This window comes from Lycorma delicatula, chromosome 3, assembly GCF_047948215.1.
Source record: "Lycorma delicatula isolate Av1 chromosome 3, ASM4794821v1, whole genome shotgun sequence".
Classification (NCBI taxonomy): Eukaryota; Metazoa; Arthropoda; class Insecta; order Hemiptera; family Fulgoridae; genus Lycorma; species Lycorma delicatula.
The window spans coordinates 83,392,896-83,419,243 of NC_134457.1; the positions used below are offsets into that span (position 1 = coordinate 83,392,896).

The window sequence follows — 26,348 nt, forward strand, 5'->3', positions numbered from 1 at the left end:
GCGCGATGGAGTGAGGAAGGGCGTACTAGAGATTTGATGAAGGAGTAGGTCGCCGTGCCGCCGCTCGGCTGTGGTGGGTCCACACGCACACAGGCACGCGCAAGTGCGTACAAGATCTCGATCGGCTAACCTTCCCCTGCCCTCATCTCCTATACGGACCCGATCTTCGGCCTCGCCTGCTAGTTTGTGCCGTTGCGGTATCTTGTTTGTTCTCACGAGACGTACGGTCCCCTTAATTCTTTTTGACAGGTAATAGTCTAAACACGTTGTTAATCAGTTGTGCACGAAGAACAGACGGTGTAGGTCGAAGAAATACATTTTCTGAGAGACGTCTTCTTTTCTAATTGTCGTCACTCGTTTTCATTTACTGAATATTGTTTATTTTTGTGTAGAGTAAAGTCGATCTCTTCTGTACTTTTCTGTTAATATCGTTCAGAAGTATTTTATTATACATTTCTTATCGTAAAGAAAACTATTTACTTAAGCGGCTTTTAGATTTATTGCGGCAATTATTTTTCCTGTCGTCAGACATCATCTTTATAGTCCACTATCGCCTAACGAACACCTCATCGTTCGCTAAATTTACGCATTAATAACATTTCTATGCAGGTAACCGATAATAATTAATTTGAAATTGTAATCAGCCGTCCGTCCTATCGCTTTCAAAATAGAGCTAACAAATCGATCTAGTACTCGCCGTCTTGTGAATCCTAATGAAGAAGCGATCGAGATCGGCGGTAAGTTGTAATTTAATAATATCGTGATGTCCATAACTCGATTCAGAAAGGGACCGGCCGAAGGTGTGAGAAGTGTAATTAAGGGTGATTAACTTGAGCGTAACCATTGTTATAGGTACCGCAGTTGTTAATATTAATCAGGAATTGTTGATGGATGAAGGCGGCTCGCTTTGTGATTATGTGTCACGAAACCAGATGTCGCCTGTCAGATGACTAATGGCTCGCTCGGTCCGCCTAAGATTCGTTCGCACGGGAACCGCCACGTCGCGGCAAAAGAGACAAAAAACTATTTAATCAGTCAGTTATCAACCTTGAGCGGCGAGAAACACAGCGGAGCCATCCAGTGTATTATGGTATATACTATACCGTATTGTAGTATTATTAGTTGTTACCGATTACAAATTTACTGCGTTGGCCCCCGCTATCAATCATCGTTTTAGTTATGCTGTTATTACGCTGCCGGTACTGTATTATACCACCGCCATTAATTCTATCGATAACTACTGGAATAACCCGTAATCGATACCGGTTATTAGATATCGTACAGTTCCGATTAATTGTTCTACTTTTACTGATTTCGAATAAATTAGGACGTTAATTTATTAATAAAATAAATAAATTTGACTTAAAAATTCGAATATGTATAGTATATATATATATATATGTACAGTATATATAATTTTACGGTAATGTAACTACATTATAGTTCCACCGTTTTTTACGAGGTAGGTGTTAAACGATTCGTGTAAGTAACCGAATGATATTGAATTTATTATGATTTTAAAAATTACTCGAGACAATAGTCGAGTGCTAAATAAAAGGACTTGAATACAAGATTTAAAAAAAAAATAAGTTGTATAGTAAAATTCGTGTTAACATTTAGCGTGCAAGATACTTAAAAACTTAATTTTTTATATTAATCGTTTAGTTAGAGGAGTAATGATGGTAATGATAATAACAGTAATAGAAATAAGTCTAAAGTTCACTGGAAAATAATTTTAAAATCAATTCGAAATTGCTCTGTTTTATAAAAGAGCTACATTTTGTTATAACAAATAAATATTAAACATTATTAACGACTTTAAGAAAAAATAATTCTTTTTATAAATTTAAAAACGAACGCTTAACATTACCGATCAGTAACTACAATTACAGCTGTTATATGATGCTGCAGGATTTCCTGGAATTTGAATGCCTATGATATCGATGTTTTAAAAAAAATCAAGACTTTCCTACTTTCGGCAGACCCCGGATTTGAATCCCGGTCAAGCGTGGCATTTTTCATACCTTACATAATTTTTACCTCGTATTCCCTTCTGCATGCGCCAACCTTATTTGGTGAATTAATCATCAAAAAAATCTCATGTGGATATCTCATGACTTCCTTTTGTACGCTTATTAAGTTACATATACACATCTTTTTAAAATGAAAAGTACATAAAATTTTATTTCGTTAATAACTTCTCATGTTTTTCATATTTTTTTTTTTTAATAATTATTGAATTATTATTTATTATAAAACGTTTTTTACAATTGCAGGTTAGTGGTTATTAATAAATATATATATTTAAATTTAAAAAAAAGGAGATGAAGTCACATTCGAACCGATCTGTCCTTGTAAGATCCAAATATTTCATTTGGCTATAACTTTGGAACCAATAAAAGTAACTACCACTTCTGATATATCGTTGAAAAGCTCTCAATAAGGGCTTATTACTTAGGTTAAGAAAAAGTCAAAATCCATTTTTTTTAGTTTTTGGGCTTTTTTGGACACTTTTGGTTCAGTCGATTGCAATCAAAAGCGGAGGTGCACAACTAGATGTTACAACAGTCATAAATCCAAAATTTCAACATCCTACGGCTAATCGTTTTTAAATTATGTACATACAGGCGTCACGCCGAAACTAATCAAAATGGATTCAACTATGGTCAAAATGGATAATTCCATTAAAACCTGAAAACTGAAAACTTTCCCGATCACAGTACTTCTTTAATTCGTGCAAGAAAGTAAAAAAGAAAAAACCCAAATGCACGAATTGAGACTTAAAAAGGATTTTGAAATTTTATCCTATTGTGAGCAGTATAAAACACAAATAAAAAAATCTCAATCCTTTAAGTAATATCGGTTAAATGTAAATTTTAAGAAAAAACGTTCCTTTATTATGAAAAAGGTTATATATTTTTCTTTTCTTTGCAACAATTTCCAATCTTGGACTTGTAATTAGGAAACGTTCGTTCTCTACACTTTTTTTAATATTTGAAAAATATTTTTAAAAACTTACTTGTTGAAATAAATAAACGTTTAACTCCGAAACGCTTAAATTTATTACTACTGATGAACGGAAATCGTATGACAAATAATAGCTTTCATGTAATCCGTGAATTTGTTTTAAATATTTGTATTATGATGCCATTTTTTTCTCATACGTATTATAGTGTTGTTTTAATAAAACGAAACGTTTAATAACAGTATTAATAATAACGGTTAAGTACTTATCTACTTCAGTTTTATATTTTAGAGAAGGCGATGAGTATATTCGATGTAAGAACGATACCTATGATGCGTCAGCCAGTTAGTGAGAGCACCTCTTACAGCTGTTTTAATGTACATTCAAGTGGAAGAACCCGGTTGTTGTACCGAGGAAGCACGCGCTCTAATAAAAGGTAACGTGTCATATCGGGTCTTGGGATCGTACATGAGGAAATGGCCACTTGCCGCTCGATAGAAACTAAGACCTACCTCATCCGACTTCGCATCTGTTCTAGGACTTTGTTGTTATTATTATTAATAATAACACAAAAGATATTCGTTTACTAACTTTTTTTATGTTATTAATTAGGGATAATTATATTAAAAATGTCCATAATTTTTATTCGGGTAAATTTATGGAAAATATTGTTTTTTCACATGTATTTTTCCGTTATTGTGATTCAGATGTAAACAGGATAAAATATGTTTGAATTTGTTTTGTACAAATCAAATTTCATATAACATTAGGAGTTTATCATTACAACTAATAATAGTCAATAGTGAACACAGTATACACAAAAAATATAATTTCAATTGTAAAATATTTTTTATTATTATTTTATCTTCATGTATATTTATTATATTATTTTACTGTAATAGGGGTAATAACTTATTTTTTGAATAATCTGTAAAGAATTTTAAATAAGGTTATTTTTTTTAACAACTACTTTATCAATTTACAGTATGTATAGTTTGTAAATAAACATCTTTCACGTTTTTTTAAGAAAAAATAATTTTTGCAGTATTAATACGAAATTATAATCGTTTTTTTAAACATTTTTTAAACAAGGATTTTTTTATTTTAATGTTGATTATAATATTAATTACAATTTTATTATTAAACGAACCGTAAATAATAAGGTATTATTGTGTAAATAAGGTAGAGATTATAATAGAATAATTATTTTGTTAACCTTGATTATTATTATAATGATGATGATTAATAGTAATATTAACGCGTGCGCGCACGCATACTTTCACACATATTCCTGTAGTTGTCGATGTATTTCTAATGATTGCATGATGCAATTGCACCCGACTGAGTTTCCTATTAATAGAACTTTAATAATTGATCTTACAAGTATTCCAACGTTATGGTGATGTTTTCCACTCATTTATAAAATTTCCTTTCACCGTTTCAGTTTCTTATGCATTTTTCTTTTTTTTCTATGAAAACATATTAATAAAATTTTATTGGTCGTTAAACAAATATTCTTTATTTACTTTTAAATATTAGTTTATTTTTTGTTAATCTGAGAATCACAAAACTGTGGTCTAAAATGTAAATAACTCGAAAAGTATCTGTCAAAAAGATTTTTCAATTTTTTTTTTCTCACCTGTTATAGTATACACCCGAGACTTCTCGGGTGTACAATGCTACTAAATTTTCTTATATCCTTACGTTTTGAAATAAAAAAAGAAAATGATTAAAAACCTTAAATAGGTATTAAAAATCTTGGTTATTAAAGACTATTTTCTATTTGACCTTCTGTCATAGAAAATGTTTAACTTAAAATACATAAATTTGGCATGGCGATAGGTATATGAGAAGGTTTGATTTTTATTATTTTTTTTTTTAGATCATTTAAAGAGTGGAAAGAAGATAGTTGTTACAGGAAAATTGTATCCCGAAGGGATTTGAATTTGTTAAATAGTTTATTTATGCGTGTACATTTATGTATATTAATCAATAAATAATACCATAAATATCATTTTAAATAACGGTAATGAAATTTTTTTTTTAGAAAAAAATTTGTTAAAAGTCAAATTTCACCTCAAAAATATCGCTAGTATAAATGTTGAATCATTTTTTTTTATATTCCATCCATCGATTTGAAAATTTCATTAGACAATAAAGTGATAAGTTTAAATACTAAATATTTTTTTGATAAATAAAGGAAGTAACGTATGCACCCACACAGGCACACACACACACACACATATATATATATGGAAATACATTTTTTTAAATATTTATTTGGATTAAAACTCTTTAAATGTGGCACTGTTAAAGATTTTTTAAATGGAAGTAATATCCGAATTGCTGGAGCCGTGTTCAAGAGCAACAATTATTCCATGCCAAGCTTACATCGGTAAGAAAGAAGCGAAGTGATTTTCCGTTATTATCTTCTTGGTGCCGAATATTATTATTGTCTTCGACATGCTAATGAAATCCTCGTACATTCTGAAATCCCCGATAGTGAGACGTACATTCTGATCACCGATGATAGTTACCACGTTTAGAAGTTTTTGAGAACTTCATGACTCTAAATGAAAGTAACTTTGTGACTTTTATAGCTTGTGTTTATACGCTTAACTGAGACTGGGTAGGCAGTGTAATGTTGAATATTAATCAGTTCCTTTTTATTTTATAACGGTTCATTATATTTACAGTATCTTTTTCTCGGCAGTAGAAAATAAATAATTTTATGAAATATTGATGATAGAGAGGAAATTCGTGTAGCTTATCGTAAAAGGCTTCCTGAGTAGTTCGGTTGTAGAAGGAATTGTATGGAATAGAAACTTTAAAGGAAGACAAAGAGATTAGTGAATTTTTATTGAAAAAATCTCTTTGCAAATAATAATGAGAGTAACGTAGAAAGCAAAAATTTCATCAATCAATTGACAAATATATAAATTATATTGTAGGCCTAAATTTATAGTTTTATTTTATATACCTTAAAATGTTTGCCTTTTTATTACGATATTTTGTTTTAAAAAAAAACACTTTTTATAAAAAATTGTATTCGCTGCCATAGTGTGAGTCAGGAGGCGGTTAGCTTTAAATATTATGATCCTGGCGTGGTAGTAACCTGGACGACCTTGGTAACAATGTATCTTAGCAGTAATAATAGTTGTAGTAATGGTGAAATAATACCGCAATGCAACTTGCTGGTTGCGTAGTACTGTACTCAGAATGCTTGTTTTATTATGTACACGCATTTACTATATGCACTTAGTATAAATAAATAAATAAAGCCGCTTTAAACGCCGCTGTAATCTAATCCGATGTTCAAACGACCACCTTCATGTGACCTTCGTTTATTTTTCATTCATTGATTCTGTAAGGCTTTGGTTTTATTAGTGTTTTTATTTAGTAACGAAAAAACATTTCTATTGAAAAGTTTTTTCCTATTTTTCTTGTTTTTTTTTTTTTTTTTGCGATTTAGTTTTTTTTTTTTTACTCACGGAGTCGAAATTTTATTTGGTTTTCGTAGATACACAAAAAATAAGGAAAATCTTACCATTCTTTATTTTTTGTATTTTTATTAATTGTTATAACAAGTAATTGCATCTATTTGCAATTATAATTATTATTATAATTATATTGCAATTATTAATAATTATTATTGCAATTATAATTATAATTATTTTGGGTAATTTTTACTAAGTTTATTTTTTCTGAACCTGAACTTTATAATGATTACAATACTGATATCCTAGATTAAATGTCTGGGTTTTTTTTAATAAAGGGGATATTTGGCCCCAGTAGGCTGGTTGATCAGAGCAACTTATCTAACTTAGCATCTAACAGAAAATTAACTGTTCACACGATTTTTCATTTTTCTTCTTTTCTTTGCTTTATAATTTAACTATTTACCTTGTTCATAATCCAAAATATGGATAATGTTCTTAGAGAACATTGTATTGAAAAGAAGTACAGGTGATAAAAGGTATCGGCGTCTTGTGTAGGACACCATTGAACCATTTTTTATGTTCCTTAAAATTGAAAGCTAGAATCACTTAAAGGTTAATATATTCGTTTGTAAATCAACATTAATTGAATATATTTATTTTAATTTATTTATTTATTTATTCTTAGATAATCCGCTTGAAGAAATATATGATGAACTTAACAAAACTATATATATATTCTAGTAATATTTCGGGAAAAGATTTTTCGTTGAATTATTTTTAAATTTATATTAAGTTATTACATTGACGTAATGTTGGTGGAATGATATTTGTTCCAATTGTTTTGAAAACTCAGTAAATTGATACAAATAACTTAGAGTCTTTTCAGTCTTTTCCTATCAAGTATAAAAAATATTATAACCCCATTGTTGTATTATTTTTTTTCTATCGGTTTGATAAACACTATACGTTGCAGGTGTCGGGTCTGTTGCCGAAATTTAATTACAATAGTTAATATAGGACGGTCTGAACGCGTTACGGTTCCGTATCGCAAATAATATCAACAGCAGCAGGCTGAAAACGTAAAATAAGAATTCGTTACGTCTACAGACAATGAAAGAGGCTCTGTTGCTTTTAATGAATGGCGGCTAATTTTCCATCATATCGGAAAGGTATTTGTATAAAACAAGGGTAAAACATATGAACGTAGACAATAAGAGGGTCGGAAAAAAATAGCGTTTCCTTTTTTTTCGATCGGTCCTGCGGACTGCGTCGGCGCAGGTGAAGCCTTTTTTGAAGTGTTTTTAATGTAATTTTATTGGGGCTTTTTTTATTGTAAAAATGATTGTGCGGTAGGATAGCGGTGGCATACGGTTTGCGATGGCTGGCGCGAGCGAAACCGTATAAGCCCACCATATGGCGTCTTCTACCGTTCTTTAAAGGTAAGGGCACGGGTCACCGGTCCAGACTCCTTGATCCGACCTCAGGTCGTGTGAGGGCTAATATCCACTTAATAATAATATGTAAACAGCGTGTCATCTGTCGGAAATAGTAAAACAAGTTTAACAGAATAAATTGTCGCTACGTTAACAGTTAATAAATCGTGTTTTAAAGGTGGATTCAGTCATCTGTGTTAAAAAATACTGTATATTTAGTAAAATAATATTATTTAATTACCGTTAAAAATATCAGATTTAAATTCATTCTTTCAGTACCCAGTTTGCGTATAAAGCCGGTTATTATTAAAAAATTTATAAAAAAAGTGTAGAGAAAAATTTATTTAACAAAGGTCTGCTGTTCTATTCTTTAAAGTATGTGGGAAAAAATTTAATATTATTGAAAAAAAGGCCAAAAATTAAATAAAGTTAATTTTGTAATAATTATTATTAGATCAAATTAATATTAATTAGACCGTTAAAATGTTTTTATTCTCCTCCTGATTTAGGAGGGTTATAAATTTATTTATTATCGGAGAGTAAGTTTATATACCAATGTAACTTCGAAATGGATTCGCTGATTTTTATTAACATTTAGTTATCAAACCTAAACTGTGGTTGCTACAGTTTACTTCCGGGTAATATGAGTATGTTGATTTAAAAAGAATTAAAGCGGTTAATGGTTAACATCGTAATTCCGATGAAAAAACCATATTATGTAAAATTAAATTAAAATTAAAATTTTACCGGGGTCTCAAATCAAAGAGTTTTGAAAAAATATTTAATATTTTTAAGTTTCACTGAATTTAAAATAAATTATGAAAACAAATACAATAAAAAATAATTAATTGAAATATCTTTGAAAGAAATAACTCTACATTTGAACTGAAAAAGGGAAAAATATTTAGAATTCGTTTTTTTTTAAATTATCAAAATATATGTAAGTAAATGTATTTGAAAGAATATTGATTTTACAAATTTATAAAAAAAAAAGTTGAATTTTTATGAATTAACTCTATTATAGAAGAACTCTTCGTCTCATTCATCCAAGTGACACTGGGTGTCTTGAAAGGAATTTCAGACTTCCTTTGCGAACAGTTTTTCGATAATATATAGAATCCTTTTAAATGGGATAAAATTAGAATTAAGTTTATTAGAAATATTAGAGTAATTTTAAGCTGGAAGGCCTATTGAAAAACCATGATGCATTTTGAAAAATAAAATTGAAGTTAAAAGTAAAATCGATGAGTTCGTTTAGCGTATCATAATATTATTAAATTTATTTTGTTTTTATATTTCAGCTAACAATTTTATAAAGAGAAAAGTACGAACTTGTCATCATTTGTTGTTGATTTGCAGCGATGATGAGAGCTGAGCTGGTGTTTAGGTTAAGTCCCCCTCCTGATCGACGATATTCTTCGTGCAAAGCAGTCTGGCATTGCCAAGGACGGTTCCTTCTTTATATAGAGATAGCTTTGTCTCATTTCATTCTTCTATTTCTATTTTCATCTCCCTCATGTTTTTCTCTCATTTTTTTATAGCGAACGTAAAAGATAATTAATAAATGTCATTTTATATTCGTTAGTCCGGAACTTGAATGTACTGTCTTATGTCGTTTCTTTCATTTTCTCACACCCACTTCATTATCTTTGTACGATACATTAAACTCAAACGTTTTTTACCAAAAAATGTATTTATTATATTTGAACTTTTTTTTGTATCAAATTATCGAAAATTATAGTCATTAAATTTGATCGATATTCTGAACCGACTTGGTGCCAGATACTAAAACCTTTACTTACTCGTTTGTCTTAAAAATTTTCTTAGGCGCTGCGTTAACTCTCAAGTCCTGAATATAATAAAATATGTACCGATCGTCAGATTCTTCGCCTGATAGGTTTATTCATTCGCCTTGACAACAATGTTGAATTTAACCGATGGACAAGTGTGCATTAATTGTTTTAAAATTTTTTTATGATTGTTAAAATCGTACTTTTGTTCATCAAATGTACCAATTTTGATAATTGTGGTTTTTTATATCTTCTTTCAAAATTATCTTTCACCAAATATTAAGATCAGTAGAAAAGATTTTAAATGAAAAATAACATGGTCACTTGATAATTCGAAGGTTTAATTTTTTTTCATCATTATTTGATACTGGATTATAAGGCTAATTATTACTATATTTAAAGTATTCTCTCTTTATTTAAAGTATTCTGAAATTATAAAAAAATTAGACGAAAAGCTTTAAGGTAAAATAATTCCCGCATTGTATTAGTCTAGAGAAGTTTAGTCCCTTTTATACCTACTATCTGTAGACTTACTATTGGGCGGCATCGGTTTTTGTAGGCCTATCCAGATTTTAATTTGACGTCTACTTCGTTGTCAAAATTTAAAAAATTGAATTTTTTATTTTTAGGCCTTTTTATGACGTAGGTATTATTATTATAAGTTTTATTTCCCTAAAGTTATCTCAAAAAAGTATTTCCTTTAAATTGACTGGTGAATTATTGAATGAACCGTACGAATTGTCTTTCGCTTTCAAATTCAGCAATTTTAAATCTCAGTTCCTGTCTTTTACTGTTTTCCGAGTGTTTAGTAGTATTAAATTTTTTCGTTAAATATGAGTAGTTATCAGTTTGTATGTTGTGTAAGAATGATTATGTTGACGTAAGCTTTTATTTATTCTGATGATTAGCAAAATACAACATTGGATAAAAGTTTGCAGGTAACAATTGATAAGCCTAAAATCTATATTTTTTTACGAGTTAATCAATTAAAATTATTTATTAATTAATTTTTTTTTATAATTACAAAGTATAACTTCATAATAATGACAATATATTATTAAAATAACTAATTCTTTTCACATTTTCAGAGGCATGTTCGAGCAGGTCGACGCCGAAACCGCGGCCCCCGGCACCCACTCCGCGGCCGAACATTACATTCCATACGTTAACCTGTCCACCAGCCTACGCCGCCTGGTATTGCCTCAACGGCGCCACTTGTTTCACTGTAAGAATAGGCGATTCTCTGCTCTACAATTGCGAGTGAGTATTATTACGTATTTTTTTAATTTAATTTAATTTTTTTTAAATGTTATATTATGTTTTGTTGATTTCATGTACGATTTTAAAGAAAAAAGGAATTAAAAATCTATTAAGTTTGAAGATAAAATACGAATAATAAATATTAATAAAATGGTATTAATAAATATATATATATAAACGTATAAAAAAAATTGTTAACTTGTATGAATGTTAAATGAAAACGATGTGCGATAGATTTGAAATTTTACTTAAAATTTTAAATCAACATTAAAAGTTTTTGAAATTTTAATGTTGCGAATTTGTATAATCGTTTATGTATCTTTATCTGATCTATTGTAATTACGTTTTTTATTAATTTTCGTTTGAAACATTCGAAATATGCTCTAAACCTTTATCCTAGCTTTATTGATAAACATTATTTCAATGTCTTGAAAATGAAATCGTTTTATTTATTTATTTATACTTTTAGTAAATGATAAATACAATAAATTGTTTTTGAGAATATACTTTTTTTTTTGCTTAAAAACGTTTTTAGTAGTAGGTGAAATAAAATGTTGGAAAGTCTGTTTCCTTTACACATTAATATTCTGTTTTAGCTGTTTATTGAATGTGTAAACACAAAATTACTCTAGAAAATAGATTATGGACTAATGAACTGAAATGACTACACTGATAGATAAAATAAAAATTCTTAATGTTCTCCAAGTGCGATACCATTTCTTGAATTGCTTTTTTGCGTACATTGCTGATTTGTAAATACAAATTCTGTTACTTGTAGTTTTAAATAAATTACGCTTCAAAAAAATTTAAGGGAAAATATAGTTAAAATCGATAAAATTTTGCATGACTATATCTGTGTTAGAATGATTTCGCTGGCATGACCATACCAGCGTTAGAATGATATCGCTGATGCTTATATTTCATAAATAGCCTCAGGCATATCCCGAATTAATGTCCAACAGTAATCGGCTAGCATGTTAGTATTCCATTTCCCTTTATAGTGGCTTTCCATCACCGAAATGTCTTGGTGGAAACGTTCACCGTGTTCGTCACTTACGTCTCCGAGATTGTCCGGGAAAAAATCCAGATGTGAGTGGAGGAAATGTAGTTTCAAAGACTATGACAACCCACAGCTCTGTATGAAGTAAGAAGTTGATTACAGTATCGTGGTAATTTTCGAATTTTTGTTTGCCGAGAAAACTTTTGCAAACGTTTTTAAATGAAGCCCAAGCTGCACTTTCTACATTATTTAACATTGAGTTAAATACATCATATTTGACCAGCTCTCTTATTTGAGGACCGACAAATATTTATTCTTTAATTTTCTCTTCACTTACATTCGGAAATTTCTGCCTGATGTAAAAAAATCCGGGACAATCCTTCTTCACTGCTTTTACAAAATTTGTCATTAGTCCTAGGTTGATGTGGAGAGGGGTAAAAATATTTTGTTGGGTTCAATTAAGGGCTCATAAATAAATTTTTCTTATTTGGAGTTAAGTTGTCTCGTTTCTACCACTTTTTGGTAATATAATATTTATTCCTATTTCGGCTGTCCCATTCGCAAAGAAAACACATGTACTTGTATAGCCTAACTGCATGCCCAAAAAAAATAGCTATAACTTTCAAATCACCATATATTTCAGCTATATTTTTTATAATTTATTTTTTCAAGAACATCTTTCATCACAACGTATGTCTCTTTGAAATTAATATCATAAGCGATTGGTACCGAAGGATATGTGTTACCGTTATGTAGTAGAATCACTTTAAAATATACTTGGACGAATCTATGAAAAGGTGCCAGTCCTCAGGTTTATGAACTTGTCCTAAATGCAACATAAACTCATCAGTATTTGTGCAATAAACCAAATTATTTTCATCAAGAAAGTACTGAGAAAGTTCGTTTTGTCGGCTTCGAAAGCCCGAAATTTTTGTAATTTTTTGAAGTAAATTCCAACCTTGCAGTCTTGATCCTAACAGTTCAGCTTGATTTTTTGATAAATTTTGAACTTTAACCAAGTCATTTAATTCACCTTGTAATATAAGATTACAGCTTATTGGAAGATAATTCAAAATCAGAATCATTGTTGTCTGCTTCAGTACTGGCTGATTCTTCATCGCTGCTTTCGAAATTCACATGTCCAGGCTCGTACATTCACATGTGGCTCAGGAACTGGAATAATTTCACTGTGAGATACAAGCCTGATTGCAGATTGCAACGAAGGATATTTTACATTTGTAATTCCAGATACACTATTTAAACAAAAGTAACAATCTGTTACATGATCCTTTGGTTTACGTCAAACCTTAGATACATCGAATTGCAAAGCCTTGCGTTTACCTTTCAGCCATCCTCGTAAATATTCAGAACAATTAGTGCATACTATATGAGGATCCCAGGTCTTATCCTTATCACCAACTTTACACTGAACTACAAGTTATATGTTTTTTTTTTCCTAATTAAAGGTGTAATGTTTTTTTCTAATTGATTTTGCGGTTAACTCACCACATACATAACAAAAGGTATTTACCAATTTCGAGGCATTATGGCACTGCACTGTTAATAAACTTAAGACAGCAATTAGACTGAACAAAATTAATTCGTTCCTAAATCCAGTGCTTAATACAAACAACACAGCTGTGTTTTCAGCTACATGTTTTGACCTGCACAGATATGATTAATCTTGTCCATGAAGGCTCACTCTTCGATATAACGTAGTATGTGATTATGATATTATTTAATTCTTTGTGTAGTATTGTTTATTTATAGCTTTCAAATTATGTTAACAAAGTTAAACAATAAAAAATGAGCTAAAAAAATACAATATAGGAGCTTAAAATGCTAACTATACGTTGAAAAATGAAAAGAAATCCTTTAATTAATATTTAAACATTTTTCAAAAATGGTAGGTGATAGAAAGATTCCGAATTCATATTCGTTTTCAGCATCGAAAAACAGATTAAAATCATGTATCGCATGTTAGGAAACAAAAATTATGTTATCAGTGTTATTTAACTGCTGTCAGTTTTTTTGTCATTCATTTTTTTGATTGCATCAATTGCTTTCTGTTCTGTGCTAAGTTTTTAATGTCAACATAATTATTAATTCTGTGTTATTTACCCGTTTTGTATGTATATTAATATTTTCATCTCTTCGTCTTTAATCGTTCTCAGACATTGATTCTTCTATTATCTAGATTATACCGCAGATTCTAGATTCTATCGTAGATTATGCTACTTTCCCGTTATCGATGTTTCATTATCATTATAGCGCTACATCGCGCACAAATATTTTTAACAATCTCTAATTTATTAGCTCTATATCTGATACTAGCAGTCTTCTTTTCTGCGTATAAGTTCTTATTTATAACTGTCCGCTTTTGTTGTCTGCTTCTTCTTTTACTTTTGCCCGCTATAAGAAATTAATTAATTTTTTCAATTGTTCTCCCTCTAATATTACTTAATGTAACGTTATTTTTCTGTTTTTTATCTCGATAGAGTTTCTTCTTTGCACAAATAATTTTTATTTTCAAAATTTATCTTTTTACGGTGTAGTCTTGGAAACTTTTGATTTTCCATTCTCTTCAGGAACTTTGTATAAAACCACTTACTTTCACAACGTATCTTTATTTAAATGTGAATGTTATATAAGTATAAATTAGTTTTCTAATTAATTATCATAAGTTCCTTCTATTTAATAATGGATATTCGGTTACGGTATTGTGATTTCCTTTCTTGTTGGTTGAAAAGAAATTACAAAAGTACTTTCTTTTAGTATGAAAGGAGTGTTTTTTCTTTTTCATCGCCTTATTCGGCGGTACACTCTGCTGGTACTGCAAGAAGTTTCTTGAAAAGTGTTTTTTTTTTCTTTTTTTTTGAATCGCCATTAGTATAGGACTCGTCGGTGCAAAGGCTTTTGACAGGGTGAGTAATGGACAAGGAGTTCATCGCGTACTAATCCCGACACCTTGACATCAGGCACGTCTTCAACAAAACACCTTACAGTGTCACTCACTACATTATAACATACCTTCTTTTCTTCTACGCCATCTCCACCGCCACTCGTAGTCTTCGACTGTTAGTTCTGGGAATGGAATTTTAATTGTAAAATAACAAAAATTCGAAAAAGTTTCCCTAGCGTAACAAATCGGAACCTTTAAAGTGAGATGTTCATGTTATTTGTACTACGATTATTTTCTGTTGTCAGTATATGCTGCTTAATAATTATATTACGTTTTCAGTAGCAGTATTTAATCGGTTAATTTATCGCCGGTATTATAGATCAGTGATACCTGTTAATGTAATCGGCATAATTATTGTTGCATTTTTTTTGCGTGATTCTGGTTCATTAAATCTACATTTAACAATGCTTTCTTTCGATACAATTATTTTACTTCATCCTTTCCTATATTCTTCTCCGAGATCGTCAAATTGAAGACAGAATTATATGTAGAAATTGAGCGAAAAGTAAGTTAATATAACTCGCTGTTCAAAATTATTCACACAGGAAATTTTTAATGGGAATAATGATTGGAATATCGATTTTTATTGACTTTTCACTGCCTGTTAGGATTTTTTTTATCGTTTTTAATATACGATTACATTTTTATTTATTATTTTTTTACTTCCACACGAGTACTTTAATTTTTCTTTTAAAGTACTTTTTTTAAGTCAATTCTTCTCTCTGCACCGTAAATAACGTTTAAGTATTTTGAAGGAATAGGCGTATATATCATTTTGCTAACTTTTCACCTTAATTAATAAACCGTTAGACTGCGGTGATATTCTTTTTTCGGTTTGCGTATTGTTTATTTCTTTTCATTTATAATACAGATGTTTTTATTTTTTTTTAAATTACGTTAAAGATTTCCGTTTAATTTTTTAAAAATGTTATCTTTCTTCATTAGTAAGGCTACAAGGAAAAAACTTTGTTAAATATACCGAAAGTGTGGAGTTTTTTTTTCATTTCCTAAATGTACTGAACCTATGGACTCTACATGAATTTGTAAGTTATATAACTACATTTTCCTTGCAATTTTACTGCTTCAGCGTGGGCTTAAACTTGCAAAAATGTTTGTTTTAAATTCTGAAATTTTTTTTTAATTTTCTGTTATTGTTCTGGCTTTTATTACCCGTTTATTGCCTATCATATTCATATTTAATATTCATGTAATATTATTGGATTATCATTTAAAGAACTTGATAACTAGCGCGTCCACTATTTTTCTTCTTCTAGATTCTTTAGATATTTAATATGTAGCATGTACATGACGAACGGTTGTCGACTTTTAACGAGTTTGACTGTTTGAATACATTATTTGTTGTCATTGAATCCCAAAAAAAATTATAATTTGAGTCAACATGCACTGTTAAACAATTCGGTATATAGGAAAAAACAAAAACTGTTTTTTCAGCTTGTAATATACTTTTAATTCTTATAATAATGTTTTTAAATCATTATTACTCTTTAAGTATTGAATAAATAATAACAAACTAGAAGAGGGTTTACTTAGTTAGGCTTTTAATTTTTTTTTTTTAAGTGCTCTGTTTACGTTAAGGAAGATCGTATATTATATTAGGGAGAATATTAACGGGACTATTATCTAGTTATTATTTTACGGAGAAGTTTGAGTTGTCTGATGATAAATACTCCTGAAGAGAAATTAAAATTTTCTTTCAGTTTTTTAAATTTATAAAAGTAGGAGTACTATTAGTGCGGTTCGAAATATTCGTTTTTTTATTAGTTTATTAACTGTTAAAAAAAAAATTATATATATATATATATATATATATATATATGAACTACATATTCTCAATAAAACAATGTGTTATAAATACATAATTACATTACAATTAGAATACAGTATATAAAACAACGTTATTATGAATCACCTCAAAATATGTTGATTTACGGAGCAAGCGATCACATTTTCATTTTTTTAATTACTCAAGTAAAAATATTGTAGCCGTTAGTTTTACATATTATGTACTAGATTTAAGAAGTTCTAGAAGGTGTCATCTTTAAGTTAGCATGTACGTCTAAAAGAATTTGCATCTTAACTTAAAGTTAAATATTTTTTTTATCTTTCCCAACTCTTATAAGAAGAAAAAGGTATTACTGTCTGTCAAACACTCATTTCTCGTTGTTTTGATGTCCTTGAAGCCAAAAGCAGAAAAAGCGTCTAAAAATATCTATATTTATGAATTTGTAGGTTGTCCGCTGAGATTTAATAACCTCGGAACCGTTTAGGGTAAACAATTGAACGTTAGTAGTATTATTTCTGTATACGGAGCAATTTTCTACACGGTCATATTATGAATAGTGAAATTTTGGTGATAGTGGTTGTTATTATATCTCGGCGGGAATTGATTTTACGAAGTACTTTACTCGTGAAGTAAAGTACTGTTCAGAAATCTAATCCTAAAAAATTATAATTCGGATGTTGTTTAATTACTGAGTTTTTAAGAGACAAATATTTAAAACGCCGCAAGCCATAAAAAATCTGGCTGTTTACGATTTAAAATGTTAATTATACACGTTAGGTATTTAAGGTATAGTCACGAATAATTTTGATAAAATTATCCTCTTGAAAATAATTTATCGATCAGTGTAAAAAAACAATAATTTGAAAGGGATTAGTTTTCCACCTGAAACTTGAACTATAGAGGGCATTAAAAAAATTGTAATCTCCATCTCTTACCCCGCACAAACTGTGGAAAAATTTCAATAACTAAACGTAAAAGTATATTGGTATTCGGAATAAAATTATGCAAATTTTACTTTGGCCTTACAAGGAAAAAGGATTTAAAGTGTTTTTTTAAAGTTTTCTTCCTATTTTAATGAAAACTCTCATATTTTATTAATTATTAAAATATCGGTGTGGAATATCTAATTTTTTGTGTAAAATATTGGTACCGCGCTGTCATATCATTACGGTTGTATCGGGTTTGAATCGCGTTCTTTGCTTCAAACTGGATTTTTTCCAAACTAACCAAACGCTTATAATTCTAAAAGCTTCCGCTATTAGATTTATAAGAGTTGATCGTTATTACCAGGTGGTTAATTTCTTGTAATACAAACATTTTTAGTGTAACCCAGAACCACAAAGTACTTCTAAGTAGTACAATACTTCACTTGTATTTTTTACAATTAAAAAACTATATATATATATATATATATATATATATATATATATATATATATATATATATTAGTTTCAGGTTGTTTATACCAAAGTTGCAATTTTTTTTCTGTTAACAATTGATCGGATCGGCGCGGCTTCTTCATACCTATTTCTTTATTATTAAATTTTGTTATTAACTGTGCGTTTTGTTAATGGCCTAATATAAATGAACAACTGGTATTTGGTTCGGTCGTCGTCATCGTTATATTATACTGTATTATTGTAGAGTAAAATAAGTCAGACTACAACGGTTGAGGGTGTCGAGTCTGTTTAGGGATGCGTCGACACGTCCGAGCATTCCACCCTGAATATTTCTTAAATTCCTCTCTCTCAGCTCTTGCTCGTCCCACTCCCCTCTTTATCCGTATACTTTCAGTTCCACCTTCTCTCCTCGTACCTTTCATCCTTACCTTTAATTTATTATTTAGACATACATTAATTAATTGATTCTTTTCTCTCCCCTCCTTTAAGGCTACTGCAAGGTTGTACTATAAAATTAGTCGATGTATCCAATCATAGCTTAATTTTGTTTTACTCTGTGTAAAAGATAATTCTTAGAAAATATTCCGTTATTTTAATGCAATATAAGGTGTATTTTTATTATTTTGTAAACATTGTGTGTGTGTGTGTGTGTGTGTGTGTGTGTGTGTGTGTGTGTGTGTGTGCGTGTGTGTGTGTGTGTGTGTGTGTGTGTGTGAACAGTAGTTTTATTGACATACTTAAAAAATTTGAAGCCTTCTCTGTAAGGAGGTATTTGATTTGGTTATTATACAACGTTTACAAATTTATTTTGCCTCTTAATTAAAATTTAAAGATGTAAATGTATCATTAATTCTGGTAACGCTGGATGATAATATGCCGATTTAAAAATACTAGTAGTAATAATAAAAAAAATGGAGTGCGACGAACGCCATCGCCCATGAAAGAATATAAAATAAGAAATCTATAAAGCGCATTTAAAAAAAAAATGAGTTCTGTATCTTATCGTACATAAATAATAATGTTTTACAAACGTTAAAGAATAAATCGAAATTGATTTTGTGGAATGTCTTCAAAAAAAGAATTAAAAATTGCTTCTAAAAAATAAATAATTGATTTTACTATATTAAAAATTTGTCGCCAATTTTTTTTTCTTTTCAGAAAGTAATTTAGTAGCTTGTGAAAAAAGTTCCAGTCTGACTGATATCCGTACCAGAAACCTTGAAAAGTAGAGACGCTAATATTTGAAAAATAATTTAGCGCAAGACGAAATGGTTGATGCTTTTAAGATAAACGAATACTAATTAATCCTTTTACTTCAGTTTAAATGCTTTATCGGTTAACACCTTCGTCTTTTTCAGAACGAAATGATCAGTTATAAAGTAAAGGAAGGAATCTGTTAAATGAACACAGTACTATCAAAATATATTACTATTATAAAAACAGTTTGTTATTGTTTTCCGTTTATATAAAGTATACGACTATTTAAAATTTATATTTATTAGAAATAATTATAATTATTACTATTAGCTTAATTTAAATACTTAGATTCTCATACCATTCGCCGTATTGAACTTACGTACAATGAATATTAAAAACTGATAAGATGGGTAAGTTACAACGCGTGCATATGAACCCTCCGAGCTATGAAAAATAATTTATTACTTTTGTATGAAACTGAAAAGTTTTTGAAATTTCTTTAGTAATTTATTCTTTATTAAATTTTAATTTTGCAATTTGGCTAGTTACACTGAATATTAAAATTAAAAAATACGGGTCGTCTCCCAGGTAGATGGACGACACTTTACAGAAAAAATAAGGCATCATCTACGTAGTTGATACTCGTTACTAAAAATGTTAAATGTTTTCGAAAGTAATTTAATCTTAATTAACCGAATTAATTCTTTTAATTTCATTAATAAAAATAATTTTATTATTAACGAGTGTGTGATTATTAATGCTAAAGGTTTTCCGTAATATTTAATTTTCATGATTGACCTTGCTTTTTTAAAATTAATGTTAAATATCGTTGAAATTCTCGCATTACCGATAAAGAATCTTTCTAATAGATTATTAGAATGTCTTGTTCCGGATCGATTTTCGTCTTGTTTTAGTCGATGAAAATTATTTTTCATTTTTAAAATGATATGACGTAAATCGTAATTAGCTTAAAAAATATTTATTTAAAATTTTTTTAATCCTGTTTATATTCTGTTATAAATATTTATTTATGCTCTATTACGTTGGGAATAAATAATATATTGAATGTAATAAACCATTTGCGTTAGTTTTTACTCGTCTTATTCGAATCTGTTTTAAAGAAAGTTAACGTAAAAGTATCGATGTAAGGTGAACATAGCGTGTGGGGCTTGGCACAGTTGTGTGACGTATTGAGGTGAGGTGCACGAATATAAATAGGAGCGGTTGGTTTTTAAAGATAAGATAAGGAAAAGAGGCGCTAGGCACTTGTACAGCGCCGTGCCGCCGATCGCTTCAACTCGTGAATGAGACACGATTACTTTGTATAACGATCTTACCCGCTTTTCATGGTTAGAAACACGATAAAGAAGGTTAGAGGGTTGCGAATATAGAGTATATACTCGTAGTTCGTGACACGGTAAGGGTTCCGTGCATTAGCACTTTCAGATTGTGTACGCGGTTGTGGTAGGATATGTAAGGTATGTTATAACATACCTTCTTTCTTTATGGTTGCCCTTTTTCTAAGAAATAATATTTGTTAACTTACTCTCAACAGACATATACTTGGTTTTATAGAATTATCCTTATCAGGAATTGAATGTGTTATAAAAATAAAATACGTTAACAAGTTTCATTGCCACAGAATCCAATTTAAGCTAACTGGATGTCACCTTAATAATTTATGTGGCGATTGAATATCAAATCTTTTACCTCACTTAAATTATGTTCATTATATGTTTGACCATGTGCCCAAAAGCTGGATTGACCTATTCACTGTTAAAATTATCTGTTACATAAAGCTTATGCCACACTAGAAAGGTTACAGTAAGCTGAACTAACGTCAGCCAAGATTTATTGAATATGTGGAGAATTCCGTATTCAATCAAAAAGTATACTTGTAATAAATTGATATTTGTAACTAGTTACTGTATTTACTAGAAAAATATTTATGCTATAACATGATTAGATGTAAAACAAGTGATGAAAATTTAGTTTTAAAACGTATCTCAAAAAGAATTTTTGATTAAAACTTTACAATTTGTTCTGAAGCGTGAAACAAGAAACAGTTAGGATAAAAATTTTCCTTCTCTTCAACAGTCTGAAATTTATATTAGATTTATTAAACATACAAAATAACTGATTGGTTTTTTTTTAATATTTTTTCCCAATAGAAATTTATACAAGTTAAAGCAGCTAAGAATTTTTATTACAGAATTCTCTCAAAATTACATGAGTAGATGAGATTATTATTTGAGGAGAATTATAGTAATTGAAAATCACTTGATTCTAGAAGACAGTTAGCAAGGTCTAACACTATGGTGCTCTTACTGTTGTTCAGATTTAACTGCAGTTTCCTTTTAGAAGTTCACTTTCCTAAATTTTTCAATCCTTGAACTTGATGAAATTTACAAAATTTAAAAAACTGTGGACATTCAAGTATCACATGAGATTTTTTTTACGTTTAATAACAATTAATTTAATAAAAAGCCCATTATTTCCTAAATTAAGGTTAAAAATTAACAGAATCCTTGGTAAGATGACAAACTACATCTTTTATAGCCGATGGTTCTATACTTTGAATTTCGTAGGGAGTGGAATCATGGAAATACAAGTATAAGAGTGTAAAGTAATGGAAAGTGGCTATAGCCAAAACAACAGTTCCAGTAGAACATCAAAGTTAAACGACGCATGCACTTTCACTGCATGCTTTAGCATTTTTAGTGAGTACTGACCATAGTAGTTGTTGTTACATAAAAGAAAATAAAGAAATTTCAGTTTTAGTAAATTATTAATATAATATAAAACTTACAAATGAAGGTGATAATTTCTTATAGAACTTACGTAATATAAATTTTAATTTCTGTAATTTCTGATCTTTTTATGTATTAAATTTTAGTTTATGAAATTTAATTGTGCCTACATATTATGATTTTTAAACTGCGTTTTGTTTGTCACAGATGTGCAGATGGTTTTATGGGGCAGCGCTGCGAATTCAAAGACTTAGATGGGTCATATTTCCGTAAGTGTTTTATTATTTTTTATATAAGAAAATAAGTAATATGTAATTCTATTTATAAATAGGTAATTAAAATTTAGGTATATTTTTATAACATCTTTGCCATTAATGTTTACTTTTTGTTTGTTTTTAAAAAATACTTATTTTTTGTCTTGTGGGTTTGGTATTCAAACAACTTGAACTATGTTTTGATAGTAATTCAACTCAGGTAATGTATTTATTTACCTAACAATAATCAGGTAATAATCACTGTAATAACACTGGGAACAAAAAAAATTTTTTTTGTCTGGAAAAAAAAATGCGATTCTGAGAGTATTTTTTCTCCTGAATTCAAATATCATATTGATTTTTCCCCATCACTCAAGGTTTCTGAGAGACACGCATTTATAATTTCAAACATTTTAATAATTCTGCATTCTTAACTACACAATATTCACACATTTGACTCGCCTAGAAAGTAAGGAATGACAATTTTCTGCTATATTTCGCCTGTGGAGCATCCCTCTTGATGGTCCGACAATAATCAGCAACATATTAGGATTCCATTTGCATTGATATCTCTTTTCCACAGCTGAAATCTCCTGATGAAAGTGTTTCCTGTGCTCATTGCTCACTGCACCAAGATTATCCGAGAAAAAAACTAGGTGTGAGTACAGGAATTGTATTTCTAAGGACATATTACAACCCAAATTTTTATAATATGTTACAAGGTCTTGGACAATATCATGGTAATTTTCTGCCTTTCGATTTCCCAAAAAATTCTGGGTAACATTTTTGAATGCTTGCCAAGCTGCTTTTTCCAGTGGATTCAATGAATAAGCGCCATTCTGTTGGGTTATGTTATTATGTTCATTACAAACTGTCTCCTTAAGAGAAGGGATGTCACTTTTTTACTGATTGAGTAAGATTTTGTCTTTGGGACTTGAGTGTCACTTCACCATATATATAAAAAAATTGTTAGGATAATTTAAACAGACTCTAGACATTCTGTAAGTAACCACTAATTAATGGAAAAAAGTTATTATATATAATACAATAATTCAGACACACAAAGCACTCACAATGACGTGTTTACTGGTTCTACTATCTCACAACTGGCATCTTTCTGATGAATGTGTGCTACACTAGATCACATTTGTACATGTCTATACACATCTGAACCTGCAAAACAGTAGCAATGCTACCCTTTGAGTTAACTCATTTGGTTCCATCATATTTACAGTGCTTTAGGAGCTTTTATTTGACAATGGACAAGTGGATAAAAAAATGTTTTAAAATATTTTAAAAAATTAAAATAAAAAACTGTGGGTGATGGAGAAATTCTGAATACATATTTGAAAACAGGATAAAAAACTGCATTAAGGTATACATATTGGTATACTCATGAGACAAAAATCATGTCGACCAGTGTAATTAGATATTTATTTTTATAGTTTGCATTTTTGTTTCATGATTTACTTCATTAATTCTACATACTACACAACTGCAGTGATGTGGTGCACATCTAGTTGTGCACTTCCCATTTTTATTGCAATTGACTGGACCAAAAGTGTCCAAAAAAGCCTAAAAACCAAAAAATCTGAATTTTGAACATTTTCTTAACTGCAGTAATATATTTTAAAGCTATCATTGAGAGCTTTTCAATGATTTATCATAAGTGGTACTTATTTTCACTAAGAGTTATAGCCAAATAAAATTTTATTTGATGAAATATTTAGATGTTACAAGGGGAAGGCACATCAGTTCGAATGCAACTTCATTTCCTTTTTTTCCATATAAATGGAAAAAAAATTTTCCATTTTTTTTTTAATTTAAATATATTGATTTATTAATAATTATTAACCTCTGACTGTAAAAAGTTTTTTATTATATGATAAATAATAATTCAATAAAAAAAAAATACAAAAGAACATTAGAAGTTATTAATCAAATAAAATATTATGTACTTTTCATTTTAAAAAAAATGTGTGTCAGTTTTAATAAGTCATGTGTTGTCGACATCAGATTTTTTTTTAATATGCAAAGATATTAACATGAAATTAAGTAGATTGTAAAAATAAGAGAATTATTTTTAATATTGATATATTAAACTATATCATGATCAATGTTTTTAGGTGAAGAAAATTTTATTAATTATAAAATTATTGCAGTGTATGTTTAATCAATTTTTCTGTTCTCTTATTACAGCGACAAGACAACATGTACTGCTAGAAACAGCAAGTATAGCATCTGGTGCAACAATTGCTGTGTTCCTTGTTGTAATAATATGCGCTTCGCTTTACATTCGATATCAGCGCCGACTCAAACAAAACCGAGCAGCAAGGTTTGTAGTTTTATTTATTATTTCTATGAAATTGGATTTTACCTTGCTTTATATATATATATATATATATATATACAGGTGATTCCAAATTGCACAGTAAACTCTTGGGAGATGATTCTATAGCCAAAAATAAGAAAAAAAGTTCATATAAACATAGGTCCGAAAACAGTTCGTTAGTGAGTTTCGGCTCGTGAAACTTTAGCCCTGCTTTCTGCTTCCTCTGTGAAATTAAAATGTACTAAAATTCTTGGGGTACAAGTCGAGGGATAAATTTGGTGATAAATTGAATAAAAGTGGTCCCAGACCTCTATCTCTAGAAAAACAGGGTAAAACACAAAAACATTGTGAACTGAATAATTCTTCCGATATTCATGTGCACAGCAGCCAGTCCATTTTTGTTTACTTTACCATAAATTAAGATGTCGGTCAGCTCTCTAAATGAAAAAAAAATTTCCGGATCACCCATTGTGAGTGACTGTCCAACCAAACAATAACAGCACAAACAAATGAATATTTCAAATGAATATTTAAATGCTAGCCACTGAACTTAGTTGTTAATAAGCTTTCATTGCTAACCTATGAAAAAATAAATATTTTTATTAATACGTTTTAGAAAGATGGCTTCCAAATTTATTTTTATAATTTTTAGCATTTGTATGTAAATTGTTCTGTTTAACATCATATCATTTATCCAATCCATGTTGTTTGCTTTGTTTCTAATTAAGGTTGAAATTCTCAAATTCGTATTTAATTTTAATAGATGTGATTTACCTCAATTTTCTCAGAATTAAATTCTACAAGTACAAATTTTTATTTGTTTATTAGTAAATTAATAAAATTATTTTATTCCAAATGTAAAAAAGTATTTTCTGACAAAATCTTTTTGTGTTTTACCCAGTTTTTCCTAAGGTCAAAGAGATAGTGAGATAGAGGTTTGGGACCACTTTTATTCAATTTCTTAGATCAAAAACCATAAGGAAGCACCAAATTTACCCATCAAATTTTAGTACAGTTTAATTTCACAGAGGGAGCAAAAAGCAGGCAATTTTTTCATGAGCCAAAACTTGTTATGAACCTTTTTCAGACCTACGTTTATATAAACTTGTTTTATTATTTTTGGCTATAGAATCAACTCTTGAGAGATTTCCATACAATTTGGAATTATCCGTATTTTTAAGTTGTTAAAATAAAATTTATTATTGTAAGTCACTTCACTTATATCAGAACTCTTAATTATTGAAAGTATCAAACTATTTTTGATCTTTTAGATATACTGGTAAAAAATACATTAATCTTGATTTTGTTCAGATTTTGTGCTATTTTTCTTTAACTTGCTAATTTATTTTCAAGTTAATTTATGACTATTTATTTATTGTTGTTCATAAGAAATTGATTTTGACTTTGCACGCTACATGCAATATTGCATTCAGCTGGAAATCACTTCTTTTTCTCGTGGTTCTTTTTCTCACTTCTTATTCTTAGCATTCAAACTAGCTGTGCCATTTGGGAGTGACTGGTGTATTGCACAAGATTGCAGACAACCAATATTCCTTGAATAATATCATTTTATTTCATAAAGATTTTTTTTTTTAACTCATAATGTCATTTAGGTCATAAAATAGGTCATATTTTATCACTCATTTTGTAGTCTTCCTAGTAGTTTTCCTTTGACAGATTATCATAAAATTCTTATATTAGCAAAGTTGTGGAACATAAATTCGTAAGCATTATTGATAATGGTATGGAAGTACTTGCTAT

General features: G+C 29.3%; 1 protein-coding gene across 6 annotated transcripts in view; it reads left to right on the plus strand.

Annotated features, from left to right (window-relative positions):
- The window catches only part of LOC142321750 (protein spitz-like), a 429,978-nt gene that overhangs the window by 396,462 nt on the left and 7,168 nt on the right, over positions 1-26,348 (plus strand). For all 6 annotated transcript variants that reach the window (XM_075360091.1, XM_075360092.1, XM_075360090.1 and 3 more), the window contains 3 exons: positions 10,717-10,888; positions 22,209-22,270; positions 24,455-24,590. In XM_075360091.1, coding sequence (XP_075216206.1) covers positions 10,717-10,888; positions 22,209-22,270; positions 24,455-24,590 — 370 coding nt within the window. The remainder of the gene's footprint in view (positions 1-10,716; positions 10,889-22,208; positions 22,271-24,454; positions 24,591-26,348) is intronic.